General features: G+C 35.3%; 1 protein-coding gene across 4 annotated transcripts in view; it reads right to left on the bottom strand.

Moving 5' to 3' along the window:
• The window catches only part of DIAPH3 (diaphanous related formin 3), a 464,837-nt gene that overhangs the window by 330,989 nt on the left and 119,163 nt on the right, over positions 1-14,685 (bottom strand). For all 4 annotated transcript variants that reach the window (XM_069467186.1, XM_069467187.1, XM_069467188.1 and 1 more), the window contains 2 exons: positions 1,889-1,963; positions 1,733-1,802 (listed from right to left, as the gene is read on the bottom strand). In XM_069467186.1, the coding sequence (XP_069323287.1) occupies positions 1,733-1,802; positions 1,889-1,963 (145 nt within the window). The remainder of the gene's footprint in view (positions 1-1,732; positions 1,803-1,888; positions 1,964-14,685) is intronic.

Here is a 14,685-nt window from a genome sequence, read left to right as displayed (position 1 = left end):
ACTAGAAAATATAAATATTTGCTATATTAGTAAAAATAAATATAAAATAAATGGTAATAATTTAAATACCAGGACTTAAGCATGTAGCCCTCTAAAAGTTTATTTTAAAAATGAGAATAAGGCAAAATACTATAAATTAAAATTAATCAGAAATATATAGGTGGTTTTGCTATAAAACAAAAATCATCACACCACCACAGGTAAAATTTCCTTCCCTGCATCTAACAGCAACTTAAACACCTATCATTACTTCACACATCATGAGGTAGATGTGTTTAGATTTTGGAGCTAAAGAAATGGCATGGGGGCCGGGCGCGGTGGCTCACGCCTGTAATCCTAGCACTCTGGGAGGCCGAGGCGGGTGGATCCATCGAGGTCAGGAGTTCGAGACCAGCCTGAGCAAGAGCGAGACCTCGTCTCTACTAAAAATAGAAAGAAATTATCTGGCCAACTAAAATATATATAGAAAAAATTAGCCAGGCATGGTGGCGCATGCCTGTAGTCCCAGCTACTCGGGAGGCTGAGGCAGTAGGATTGCTTAAGCCCAGGAGTTTGAGGTTGCTGTGAGCTAGGCTGACGCCAGGGCACTCACTCTAGCCCGGGCAACAAAGCGAGACTCTGTCTCAAAAAAAAAAAAAAAAAAAAGAAATGGCATGGGATAATGCTAATTTCTGCAGTTTAACAGTATAAAAACAAACAAAAAAGAATTGTCAGATAAATGTAACTACAGTAAAGAGCTTAAAGAGTTTCTCCTATCTAATGGAATCTCTTTAAATATGCAAATTATGCAGATCCTACATATTACCTTTGGTCTCAATATTACTCAGGTTAAGCATCATTGCTCCTTTTCTGGGACCTGCTCCTATCTATGTACAATAATTTCATTATAGATTTTAAATTCCCAGAATGAAAGAACTAAGTCTTTCCAACTTTAATTTTTGGTAAAAGCATTATTACAGACTACATTTTATAATCATGTATGATTTTAAAGTTGTCTCATATTTTTTTTTATTTAGGATTTTTTTTTTTTTTATAATTTTATTTTTATTTATTTATTTATTTTTTTGAGACAGAGTCTCACTCTGTTGCCCGGGCTAGAGTGAGTGCCGTGGCTTCAGCCTAGCTCACAGCAACCTCAAACTCCTGGGCTCAAGCGATCCTCCTGCCTCAGCCTCCCGAGTAGCTGGGACTACAGGCATGCGCCACCATGCCTGGCTAATTTTTTGTATATATATATTTTAGTTGTCCATATAATTTCTTTCTATTTTTAGTAGAGACGGGGTCTCACTCTTGCTCAGGCTGGTCTCGAACTCCTGACCTCTGAGCGATCCACCCGCCTCGGCCTCCCAGAGTGCTAGGATTACAGGCGTGAGCCACAAAGTTGTCTCATATTTTTGAAAGTTAAAAGAGAGAATAAGGGAGAGATGGAGGGGGGAAGAAGAGGAGCACAAAATGGGAAAGAAATGGAAGAAAGAAGGGAAAGAGGAAGGGAGAGGAAGAGAAAAAGAAAGTTAATTAAACATGAGGAGGTAAGCATCAGAAGAGGATCCATTCATTCCCAAGTTTCTCTTCTTGCAAGGCAGTTGAAACGAGAATTGAATAAAATTCACAATTTTTTCCATCATGCACTGAAAGGCACATCAGAGTGATACATCATCACTTTAGGACAAGCAAAAAAATCATACATTACAAAATTGGCAATGGACAAATACTAATTACCTATTGTACATACCTGTGTATTCATCAAGGCTTTTAGACACTGTATAACTTTGTGTTGATTTTTCTTTACAACTTTTTCTTGGCTGTATTGACATAAAAGATACAAGTATTGGTATTATAATTGGACATACATAAGGCTTAACTGAAAATAACTATTAGCAATACTTACATTTTTCCACTAATCAGTTTTTCCAAAATGTCTAGTAATAATCCAAGCCCCTCATGTCCGAAGCTTTCCACCCAACTGAAAAACATAAAAAAAAGGTAGTTATACATTGTCAGTATTCTAGTTTGGATTATCGTGATAATGCTATATAGTCACAAGTATTCTACACTTGTTATATTCATAATCATAACTTCAATATAAGAATAACATCATATGCAAAAGCATTCATGATTCATAATCTTAGCAGTGAAAGAAGCAGCAAAGATGAGATAAACCAACATTGTGCTACACTCAGCTTCCACTGGTTTGCGAAAGCTGATCATGCCCATCTCTTCCATGCTCCGTGTTCAGTAAGCACCAGCAAGGTTGGTACCATGTTGGTACCTTGAAATAAACCATGGTGAAAGTATTTACATCACAGAAATTGGCAAATTTTACCAATCAGAGCTTCCCCCACCCACCCACACAGAGCTGGATGTCAAATATTTTACTAGCACACCACTGGATAAGCCCCATTTTGGACTATAAAGAACAGAGATTGGGATGATAACCAAAGAAACAATATAATATTTAAACATACAAAGAAAGCGAATGAAAGTACTTATTGAAAACATAATATTAAAATACAAACATGCATAAAACATCCCCCTATTTTCTTAAAAATTTGCAAGCCCAAATTGTGAATAAAGATCTATGGAGGGAAGATGAAGATTAACATAAAGAAAAAGACTGCTGACAAAAATTAATCAAAACAATGAAAAGAGATGTTTTAAGAGAATGTCCCAAACCATTAAGCTGCATCCCTATAAATGTTAAGAATTTCCTAAGTTTCAAAATTAAGTTGCTTTCAAATCAAAAAAAAAAAAAAAAAGAGAGAAAGAGCTCTACAATTTTTTTATAAATGAGTATTTCCATCTTGACCAAACCACTCCTGTTCCATAAACCCGCTGATCCAATCACAGTGCTTTACATAACTGGGACAACATTGTCAGACAAAAGCTTGCCTTGATTATAGAAAAACTAACTTGATAGAAATGAATACCTTTTTTCAGTGAAGATTTTAAAATCTAGGCCAATAAGTAATATAATGGCAATAATCATCTTCAAAAAAACAAGGGAAAGAAAAAGATAAATGATATATATGTGTATTTTCTTTCTATACATGTGTTTTTTAAATTTTCTTAACAGCTTTATTGAGGCATAATTGTTTTTATGTGTGATTTCATGTGTGTGTAGTGTTTGAACAATAAGATGTAAAAAATTATTCAAGTCATCAAAAACAGGACATTATAAAGAATAAAAACAAGCTTAAGTCATATACCAGAATATGATGCCATTTTAAGATACAACATTTCCAATGAAAACAAGAAAGTAAAAACCAAATGCAATATATTTACATAAAAATACAAATATTGTTTAAAGTCTTTTTCATTTGCACATGTATGTGAACAGAATTTGATTATCTATAAATGTTCAGAATTTCTAATTTTATAAAAAAGAAAACAAAGAAATTTGCTATGTAGGATGGCAGTCTCTTGTCAGACAATATTTTATTTATCTCTTCTCTTTCCAGTGAAAGCCATGGAATAACTAATTTTAAAGTGCACTTAAACAGGAAAAATACTCCCCTGTAAAAGACTGAAGATTGCTATTATAGTTAAGGTGAGGAAAAAGGTTAAATGTAAGTTGCTGTTTTCAAACCAGGATGCTACTTCAAAAGTGAAGGGTTTACTCTCCACTATCAGCAACAGACAGGTTACCTGTAGGCATTTTAAATCTTGCTTTCATGCTTCATGAAAACACCTACAGCATCCTGCTTAACTGTTTGCCTTGTTGACATCCTATTCTGTATTTATTCTTATTTCACATGCAGCAGAGAAGCTTGAAATAAAACATGTCAGGAGTAATTTGAGAGTTTTACTTGGCCTGGCATTGAGATGCACAGAGACAGTGTTCATCGGTCCCTCTTCTGTTAGTACTTAACAGTGGGCCTTCAATATTTTGTTTCAAGTGAATTTTCAACAATCTCTATATTCAAAACTATATACAAAAAGATATTCTAAAGTTAACATAAATGATTTCAGATTATTCATGCTGCTTTCAACTTTAATCATTGTGGAGAGTGAAGTTACTTTTTATAAAGCTGCCTTACACCAAAATATACACAGTCATTATAAATTATGTCAATATAACAGAAAGACTTTGTTACACTTAATATGCTTATGTTGTGACCCACTATGAAATTTAAGAAGCACATAAATCCATGTAAATCAGTAAGTTCTCTGATCTGAGTAATTAATAATAAAAAAAAGCTATTTAAAATTTATCACCCCTAACATAATTATAACTAGAATAGTGGGACCCATAGAAGGTCTCAAATCAACTATTTTTAGATCCACTAGATAACTCTCTTCTAAACTATAGAATATGAATCATTAAAAATACAATTTATACCAACTCATGTATATTACATATAAATTCTCTATAAAACAAAAATTATTAAAGTTGCATGTAAAATGGCATTAAACCAAATCATTTTATATATTACACTCTTTAGATTCATTGTGAGAATTAATTTCTCAACAATCAGAGAAGTGGGCAACAGCCTTCTGAAAACCAGGTTACACTTTATATTTCATAAAACATGCCAAAAACAAGAAAAGCGGGACAGAGTGCAGGAAGAGGAAACTAAGATGCTTGATAAACAAAGAACCAATATATTTAAACATAAAAAGAAAGCTAATTAAAATGTTGAAAAAGTAATATTAAAATGCAAATTAACTATGCATAAGACATGTCCCTATTTTCTTAAATTTTTTGTTCTTAAAAATTTGCAAGGCCAACATACTGCTATATTAACAAGTTGTCATTCACAAACCCATACTCTCAATTGTTTCATTCCCCCCACACACTATTTTCAGCAATATTATTTTTAAGGATAGGGGTGCAAATATCACTTCCTATCTCTTCTGGAAAAGATGTTCAAGATAAAAAGTGATATTGAGTAGGTAGGTCTGCAGTCTTGACAGAGGTTTATTGAAATCCATGGCTTTCTACAAAAGTGAAAAATTTCTCATCATCAGTTTAAGAAGCAACCTGGAAAAAAATTATCAACTGATCTATAAATGATCAATCTTCAGGAAACAAAATCTGCACTATTTGTTCTGTGCCTGTCAGCATAGTACCATCAGGCATTATGAGGTTTAACTATAAACTGCATTCACGGATGAATAAGCCCTGTGCAAATGTTTCTTCTTCATGAATAGAAATGACATAGAGATCACTGTGACATTTGTATTGGAAAAAAATTGCTTTAAAACAGCACAAAGTGGTGTGCTAAATACTACTTTAACATAAAATCTACCTCTTAAAATTCTATAACAGGAAATATCAAACTCTTCTCTTTTAATTGCCTCAAGGAAAATTTCTAAGTATATTACCATTTAGCACTTCCTAGTAGGGGTCTCAATGTAGGAGAAAAGAAGAGATGAATAGGTAATAAAACTTAATAAAAAATTTAAAAAGACAGAGGGACAGGGAAAACAGGTCTCTAGAATTACAATGTGTAAACCACCTCTAAATGTTCAAAAGTAGGTTTTGAAATTCAGTTATTGCTTCCAGAGACACAGGACGAAATTAAAAGTATATAAAATAGTTTCTGACATGTTAGCTTTAGAAAACAAATATAGTTAGTCACCTCATTGAGCAATAGAGGCAATAATCAGGTCTCAGATTTACCTCCAAGACAAAAAGAACAAAGGACTATCAAGTATGTTTCCCACAGACTGACCCTCCCACCCTTACACTTTTTTTTTTTTAAGTTATTATACTACCTCTCTTCCCAGATGTGCCCTTAGAAAAGGAAAGACAAATGCATCATGGATTATCAAAGCTGGAATAAGCCTACCAGATTCATAAGGGCAACCTTACCTGATACATAATCCTTGAGGATAGGGGCCCTTTCTTATTAACTTTAGTTGTGCCAGCACCTGGGATAGACTAAGCACTCAATGGTTTTAGAATGAAACTGAATCCCCTTCCATTGTTATATATAAGGAAAGGGACATTCAGAGAAAGGTTAAGGTTCCTTAGACATACCACCTAGGTCTGCTGACACCCAGGCTTTTGCCCTTACTTTATATATGTAGAAATAGACACAACGAGATGATGTGTTCTATGTGCCATTACTGAGCCTGTCTCAACCTTCATGCTAGAAACATCAAGTCTGATTTCAGAACTGGTCTTTGTCCATACTGAACCAAAGATGATGAATCTGGAGTCCCTGTCCTACATCAGACCTTACGAATTGACTGACTGATGCTCAAAGACTGATGCTTCATTGCTACTACATCTCAAGTATTCATTAATGAAGTCAGTGTTTATTAAGGATTCACTGTATGCTTGATGCTGCACTAGGTATGAGAAATACAAAACTGAACAACAAAGTATGCTATCTGCCCTTGAAAGGATCACAGACTAGTGGCCGAAACAAAATTATTTCCATAATGTAATCATGGTGCTATGGGAAGAGGAGGTACAATATCTACCTCTCCTGGGAACTTCAAAGCAGCTGATATCTGACCAGAGTCTTGAAGATTAAGTCACAGAAAGGAAGGGAGTTTTCTAAGCAGGAGGCATACACACAAAGACATTAAACATAAAAGATATGTCTTGTACTCAGCACCACAGGTAGCTGTAGCAGAAATAAGGCCAAACGATTAAGAAAAGGCTTGATTTTGAAAATAGGCAACAGGAAGACATTAAAGAACTAGGCATGTGTGGTAGGCAGGGTACTCCTACCCCTGCTCACCAAAGATGTGCACATCCTAGCCCTAGAAGCAATGAATATATTACTTCTCTTAGCAAAGGAGCAATTAAGGTTGCAGATGGAATTACGGTTGCTAGTCAAATGATCTTAAAATAGGGAGATTACCCTAGATTGTCCAAGTAGGTCCAATCTTATCACATGACTCATAAAAGCTGGTCTCTTTTCCTGGCTTGATTAGAGAGATGAGATAACAGAAAGAAGAGAAAGTCAAAGCATAAGAGGAAAAAGAACCAAGAAACATGGGTGAACTCTAAAAGCTGAGAATGGCCCTCAACTGACAGCTAGAAAGGAACAGGAGTCTTAATCCCAGAACTGCAAGAAATTGGGTTCTGCCAATAATCCAAATGAGCAAGCAAATGGAATTGAGTCTGTAATTCATAAACACAGGATGTCTCCATTTATTTGAACCTTCTTTAATTTCTTTCATCATTATTTTGTAGTTTCAGCATAAAAATCCTGTACATAATTTGTTAGAATTGAGTTTTTTTAATCAATTATAAATGTTTTTGTATTACATTTTCCTCAAGTTTATTGCTAGGACACAATTTATTTTTGTATGTTCATGTTGAATCCTGAAAACTTGCTTAACTCATTGATAATTCTAGAAGTTTTTGGTAGATTTCTTGAGATTGTATATATATTTGCAGTCATGTTCTCTGCAATTAGGGACAGTTTCACTTCTTCCTTTCTGACATGTATGTTTTGCATTTCCTTTTCTTGCCTCAGTGCTCTAGCTAGAACTTCCATAAGAGAATCAGAATCCTGAGAGCAGACATCCTCGCCTTATCCTCAATCTTACAGGGGAAGCATTCAGTCTTTTACCATTAAATGTAATATTAGTTGTAGGACTTTTGTAGATCTCTTTATCAGATAGAGAAAGTTCCCTCTATATTAGTTTCCTAGGGCTACTGCAACAAAGTACCACAAAGCTAGTAGTTTAAAATGACAGATATGTTCTCTTGTAGTTCTGGAGGCTAGATGTTCAAAACCTAGGTGTCAGCAGGGCTGTGCTCATGCTGAGACTCTGGGCAGAAGCCTTCCTTGCCTCCTCTTCGCTTCCAGTGGAAGCTGTGGTGTTCCTACGCCTCAGTCAACACATGGGACTTTTTCTGTGTCTCTGCTCTTCTTATAAGGACACAAGTCATGTTGAATCAAGAGTCCACCCTACTTCCTTATGACCTCATCTTAACTAATAATATTTCAATGGCCCTATTTCCAAAAAAAAACTACATTCTGAAGTGGGGGGGCCTAGAATTTTCTGGAGACACAATTCAACTCCTAACAGCCTCAATTCCTATTTTTCTGAGAATTCTTTTTATCATGAACAGGTGTCAAATTTTGTCAAATGCTTTTTCTGCATTAATTCACATGATTTTTCTTTAGCTTGTCAATATAGCGCTTTATATAAGCATTTTAATGTCTGTATTCATGGTAGACATTGGGCTATAAGTTTGAGGTTTATTCTTGTTTTGTTCTATTTTGGTACTATCTTTGTTAATTGCTCCCTGCTCTTCTATTTCTAGAAGAAACTATGAATTAGTATTAATTCTTCTTTAAATGTGTGGTAGAATTCTCCAATGAGATCATCTGCATCTGAAGATATTTGGGGGGAGTTTAAAATTATAAACTTTATTTCCTTAACAGAGGACCATCCAAATTTTCTATTTCATATTAAGTGTGTTGTGGCAGTTTGCATTTCTTAAAGAACTGGTCTGTTTCATCTAAATTGTCCAATGTGTGTGTTTAAAGTTGTTCACAGTATTCTCTTATTACACTTTTTGTGTCTTCATAGTCTGTAGAAATATTCCTGTTTGATTTGTGATATTGAAAATTCGTCTTCTATTTTCCCCTTTATCGATATTATCACAAGTTTGTCAACTTTGTTAATCTTTTCAAATAACCAACTATTTTTTTGATTTCCTCTATTGTATTTCCTATTTTCAATTTAATTAAGTTTACTCTTTATTATTTCCTTCCTTCTGCTTGCATTGGGTTTATTTCACTCCCTTTTTTTTTCCCCAGAAATTCTTGAGGTAGTGACAATGATTATTGATTTGAGCCTTTTGCTCTTTTCTAATGTATTTTATGAGATAAATTTCCCTCTGAGTACTGCTTTACGTGTGCCCACAAATTTTGAAAAGATGCACTTTCACTAAGTTCAGTGTATGTTTTTATTTCCCTGAGACTTCTGTGACCCATGGATCATTTAAAAGTGCAGTTTAGTTTCTAAGTGTTCAGTTTCTCCCTTGTCCTGTTCCTCTTAACTTGCTCTTCTTTCCCTTACTTTCACTTCCTGTTGTCTTTCTCTTATTGGTATCTAATTTGAGTCCTTCGCAGTGACAGAACACATTCTGTAAGATTTCAATTCTTTTAAATTTGATGAAGTTTGCTTTATGGCCTGGAATGTGGTTTGTATCTTCATTGTGTAGGCATACTAAAAGAATGAGTATTCAGTTATTGTTGGGTCGGGGGTCTATAAATATCTATTATGTCCTTTTGCTTGGCATTGTTTTTGAGTTCTCCTACCATATCTTTGCTAATTTTCTATCAACTGTGGACAGAGGTTAAATAAAATAAGGGCTAAAGGACTATAAAGAAATGAATTCAAGAGCAGTTTATAAATAATTCTGTGGGAATGAAATCTTGATGGCAGAAGTAGTAAAACAGAGAAGAGGTAGTAAGAATGAGAAAATAAACATAATAGAGGATTAAAGAGTTGATGGGAGAAATCTGAAGGAAGAGTGAGAAGAAGCCAATAAACATTAAAATCGTGTGTAATAAACACAATGACAAAAGTAAGCAAAGGATCCTAGAGGAACAAGGAACTTAGTCAGGAGCTAGAGACATTAGAAGAAAATAATATTTACACTCTTGAAGTGGAAAGATACTCACATCTTAAGTTTAAAAAGCAGAAATGGCATATAAGGCATTTCCTATTCTTATTCAAAAATGGGTGTGTTCACATATAGGAAATGCATGCATATGAGTACAGCTACACAAACACACATTTCCTAATCATCCTACACCTAGTCAGCTCACTCAGTTACCTGCTATTTTCCATTCCAGTGGGAAACACAGACGAATGCCTATGGCAAAATGAACACTTCAGGCTCACATTCTACTCTCTAATACATCCGCATTCTTCTACTCCTACCAAGAACCAGTTCAGTTTGTGTCCAAATCCATTCTTGCCAGTTGTACCTACTTTGTATTTACATAATTTAATTATTATTACATAAACAGATAACATATAATTGGGATGAGAGTTACTGCTTCTATGAAAGCTAGCCTGATGCTTTGGAAAAGCATAAAAAAAGATTATTTTTTAAATAGCTATAGAACTAGATGTTGGCACACTGTCAATTAAAGGAGAATAGTACAAAAAGATTTTTTTAAAAATAATTCTGCACTCAGATTACTTTTTAAGAGCCTCTAGGTTCCTATTCTACTTTAAAACACCAATACCAGGACAATACATTAAGGGTGTGGTTTACGCAATCAGCCTCTGCCTACTCTAAAGTCTAAGCTCCACATTAAATGTCTAGAGAAACAATGATTATGTTTTGAATTTTAAAAAATGTTTAGGAGATATGTGAATCATTTATGATTCCATGCTTTAACCAACTTTTTCAAACAATCAACCAATAGCATTAGACAAGAGGACTTCCTCTATAGATAGAAATTCTCTCTCTCTTCCCCCCTGCTTCCTCCTTCCCAAGAAGTTATAGTGTCTATTTAAGTAGGTAATATTATAATTTGTCTTGATTATGCTTTTGTATATTTTCTTATTTTCATATAATGAACTTATATTTTTATAATAAGAAAAATATTTATTTTTAATTACCCAAAAGAGTAATCTTACATGAATGCCTAGAGAAACACAAATGTATTTTGCTTAATATAGAAGCTTCTTAAATGGGGAAAAATACATCACTGCTCACATGTGACAAACTAACAAATTTCACCCCTTAAACTTAGAAGGTCAGCTTTAATACTGTATAGTACCCAGATCCAATTTACATTCCTTTGTCAGAGTAATATATCACCAATGCTGAATATAATTATAGCTTATCTTAAGCTTTCATTTTCACCTACCCTTAGCAAGGTGACTAAATACTTAAAATGAACAGTTCTGGTGGGGGGTGGAGTACAAAGCAATTAGCACGCCCTGTAGGGCAAAACAAACATGCACCTACATCCCATTCAATGGCCCATCCACAAAAATTACATTAAATTATAGAGCTAGACCAGGGAATTCAGAAACTACATAATGTTCAGATTGTAAACACTAAACTTCAAAATATAACCATTAATACGTATGTTTTCCAGGAATTGACTTTTTAAAGAAATTGTATGTTTAAAAGTAATCATTCATTCCCACTTCTAATATAAGATACCAGAACAAACTTAGTAGTCTATCCTCCTAGTTTCATTTTAGCTATAACATATTCAAAGGCATAAAATGTCTAGAGAAAGCATTCCAAACAAAAGTAACACCAGATTTAACAGCAATGATGAAAAACAAAGTACAAGAAACAAGAGTTATTGATCTTTAGATGAAAAGATAAGAGAACTATAGATTTAAAACATATACTAGTATGCGTTCTAATCAAACCTTAAGTCTACTATTAAAAGAAATATATTGTAGAAAATGAAATGCCTCTTAACAGCTTGAAATATGTTAAATATTAGTAAGTATAAGATTCTTAGTATGAAATCAAACATCATTAGTTCAGGGAAAAAAGCACTAAATTATTCATTTTAAATACAGACTAATTTGATAACCAATATATGGGGAAAAGAAGTTATGGTCACATTTCTGTCCTTACATCATCTGTTCTCACCCTAAATACCTGCCATTACTGCCAAACACTAGTCAGATCAGTCTTAATTAGTAAGTCCATGACTGGTCCTTGATTCTATAAATTTCACTGCTACATTTTTATCTTCACGCAAAATGGCTCCCTCCACCAAACTGCCTCCTATGTAATAACTGAGACGATTTCATCTTTCAGGGGCCAATTCCAGTTTCCTCCTTCATTGAACTCTCATTGATTTAAGTTTCTCCATTTTTTCACTAGTTTCCCTTCATTTGACCCCAGGGACTCCTCCAGTTAGTGTCTACTCCTCTCCTTTCTTTCATAGCAAAAGGTCTCACACAATTGCATCACAGGCATGGTCAGCATTTCTTCACCAGCCATCACTCAATCTCACTTCAGTATCATTTCTATCAGCCAGACTACAAAAAGCTGATTTTCTCAAAGTTCAACAACCCTCCTCTTGCCAATCCAACAGCATTATTTTGCCCCACCTCACAGTAGCATGCTATGTGGTTTGCCAGTCCCTTCTTTTGAAACACTCTTCCTTTCTTAGGTCCACCCTTTTGCGTTCTCCTCCTTCCCACTGCCTACTTCTCAGTCTGTTTTTCTGGCTCTTCCTCTCTTTCTGGATCATGTATTTCTAGACCCTTTCTAGACCTGGAGTCCCTCAGAACTTGTTCTGAGCACTCTTCTATATCCTTACCTCGCTACTCCACAAACCCCCACCCACAATGGGATCTCATCCATTCTCGGGGCTTCATGTACAATCCACATATCAGCAACAGATAAATATCTCCACTTCACATTTCTCCACTAAGCTCCAGACTCACATATCTAGCTGCTTGCTTGATGTCTCAAACTGTAAAACTCTTAAACATATTGAACTTCACATGTTAAATAGGGATATTTTGATTTTTCTTCTCCAAAATTCATCAAATCAATAACAACCACCATCCTCTTCCATCCCAATTAACAGCACTACTATCCACCTATTCGTTAAAGTCAAAACACTTAAGTCATTCTTGATTCTTCCTTTTCATTCATATCCCACATCCAATTTATCAACAGGTCCTACAGTTTCTACCACCAATTTATCTGCAAAATCTCCCTACCTACCCCTTGCCCCACCATTGCTACAGTCCTTACCCAAGCCACCCTTCATCATTCCTGTGATACTGCCAGAGCCTTCTATCTCACCTCCATGTCTACTCTTTCCTCCCTCCAATCCATTCTCCCCATAGCAGCAGGAGTGATCCTTTTAGAAAGGTAAACCAGAATAGCTCATCTCCTGCTTGGAACTCTTCAACTGCCTCCCACTGATTCAGAATACAAATCCAGTCTCCCTACCATGACCTCTTCATGTCTGCCCTCATTGCCTGGCCACTGCCTACCTCTCTGAAGGCCTACTGGATTCCACCGCCTCTCTCCACCCTTCTGCTGCACTGTTTCTTCACTTCCGGGTCTCTGCTGCATCAGATGTGTTCTAGGCCCAGCACCACTGCCCATGCTTCTCGTAATTAGTTCCTTGCCCCTTTGGTCTCAAACTGCACCACTTCAGAAAGACTTTCTGTGACCAGCTTACATCAGAAAAGCTCTCTATTCATTACTCTCAGTCCCTATTTGTTCTTTACTGGACTGATTATATCTTTGTTTTATTTATTTGCTTGTTTTTAGGTCTCTCTCCCCCATGTCTCTTGTGTACTGTGGTGCCTAGCATAGCACTTGGAATACTTCTTGCATGGATAGAGTAACAGATCCCACACTATATTCTAGTGACATATTGTCCACACCACATACTTATGGACTTAATTAGGTAATAGCCAGTGGTATAATTTACTTAATGTAGTTAGATGTTTCTCTCCAAATGGAATCTCAGCAATTTGAAGACAGAGAAAAGCCCTTGCATCTAATCTAGTTTTCCACCAGGACGATGCATTAAGACATGTGGAATATTATACTTGATCTTGCAAAATGAGCAGTACAGGCTCATGCATTTCATTTTATTTCAAGCATTAATTTCCCTACTCGCTCATTACTATTCAAATCTTTTCAGTATGCACTCTGACCTTCTCTTCTGAATCCCTATTAAGGTTCCACGACGACATAATACTTTGTCCCCATCCTCAGAAATTCATAGCATGGTGGGGAAAGCAGCCATACATATAAAGACTCAAGAGTACAAAAGCTTAAAACAAGTACATGAGAAAAATGATTTTCTGATCTCTAAAACTGTGTTGTCCAATAAGCTTGCCACTAGCCACATGAGGCTATTTAAATTTAAATTAATTAAAATTCAATTCCTCACTCATGCTAGCCACATTTCAAATGCTCAGTAGCCACATGTGGTAAGTGGCTACAGTTATAAGGCAGACATAGAATATTTCTGTCATTATAGAAAGTTCTACTGGATTTCTGTTCAAATGAGCTTAATTTCTATTTAGCCCTGCAAAGGCACTCCAGGTGACCAAAGTGATTCTAAAACTCATATGGGTGTTTCTTTCCTGTTATCATTTATGAATTTTAACATATGATAGATAGATGTTATAATAAACCTGCTTCTCACAGACATATACTGCCCCTGTAACAAAAGAACTAGAAATCCATGGGCCATATGGGTGATAAAACTGAGTTTTACTCTTACAAGTTTTTTTGAATCATAAAAATTAAAACATCCTTCTATTGTCAATGTGATGCCTACTTTTGTACTAAGGCCTGCCTTTATGTATAGATACGTAAGAGGATACCAAGACAAACATCGACATTTTGAAAACCTTTTATTTAACCCACCTAGCAATACTTAAAGACAGTAACAAGCCCAAAAAAATTAATCTAAGGAATGAAGTTAATTCTTTATAGGTAAAACACTATTAATAATACCTAGATGCTTTAGTGCCCACAGTTTAATAATTTATCTCATCAAAAATATATTTTGAGGCCCGGCATGGTAGCTCACACCTGTAATCCTAACATTCTGGGGGGCCAAGATGGGAGGATCACTTGAGGCCAGGCATTCATGACCAGCCTGAGCAAGAGCAAGACCCCATCTCTACAAAAAAGAATAGAAAAATTAGTCAGGCATGGTGGCATGCACCTGTTGTCCAAGCTACTTAGAAAGCTGCGAAAGGAGGATTGCTTGAGCCCAAGAGTTTGAG

This window comes from Eulemur rufifrons, chromosome 4, assembly GCF_041146395.1.
Source record: "Eulemur rufifrons isolate Redbay chromosome 4, OSU_ERuf_1, whole genome shotgun sequence".
In the NCBI taxonomy this organism is placed as follows: domain Eukaryota; kingdom Metazoa; phylum Chordata; class Mammalia; order Primates; family Lemuridae; genus Eulemur; species Eulemur rufifrons.
Note: the sequence above shows the minus strand (reverse complement) of the source record. Positions and strands in the feature narration are given on the sequence as shown.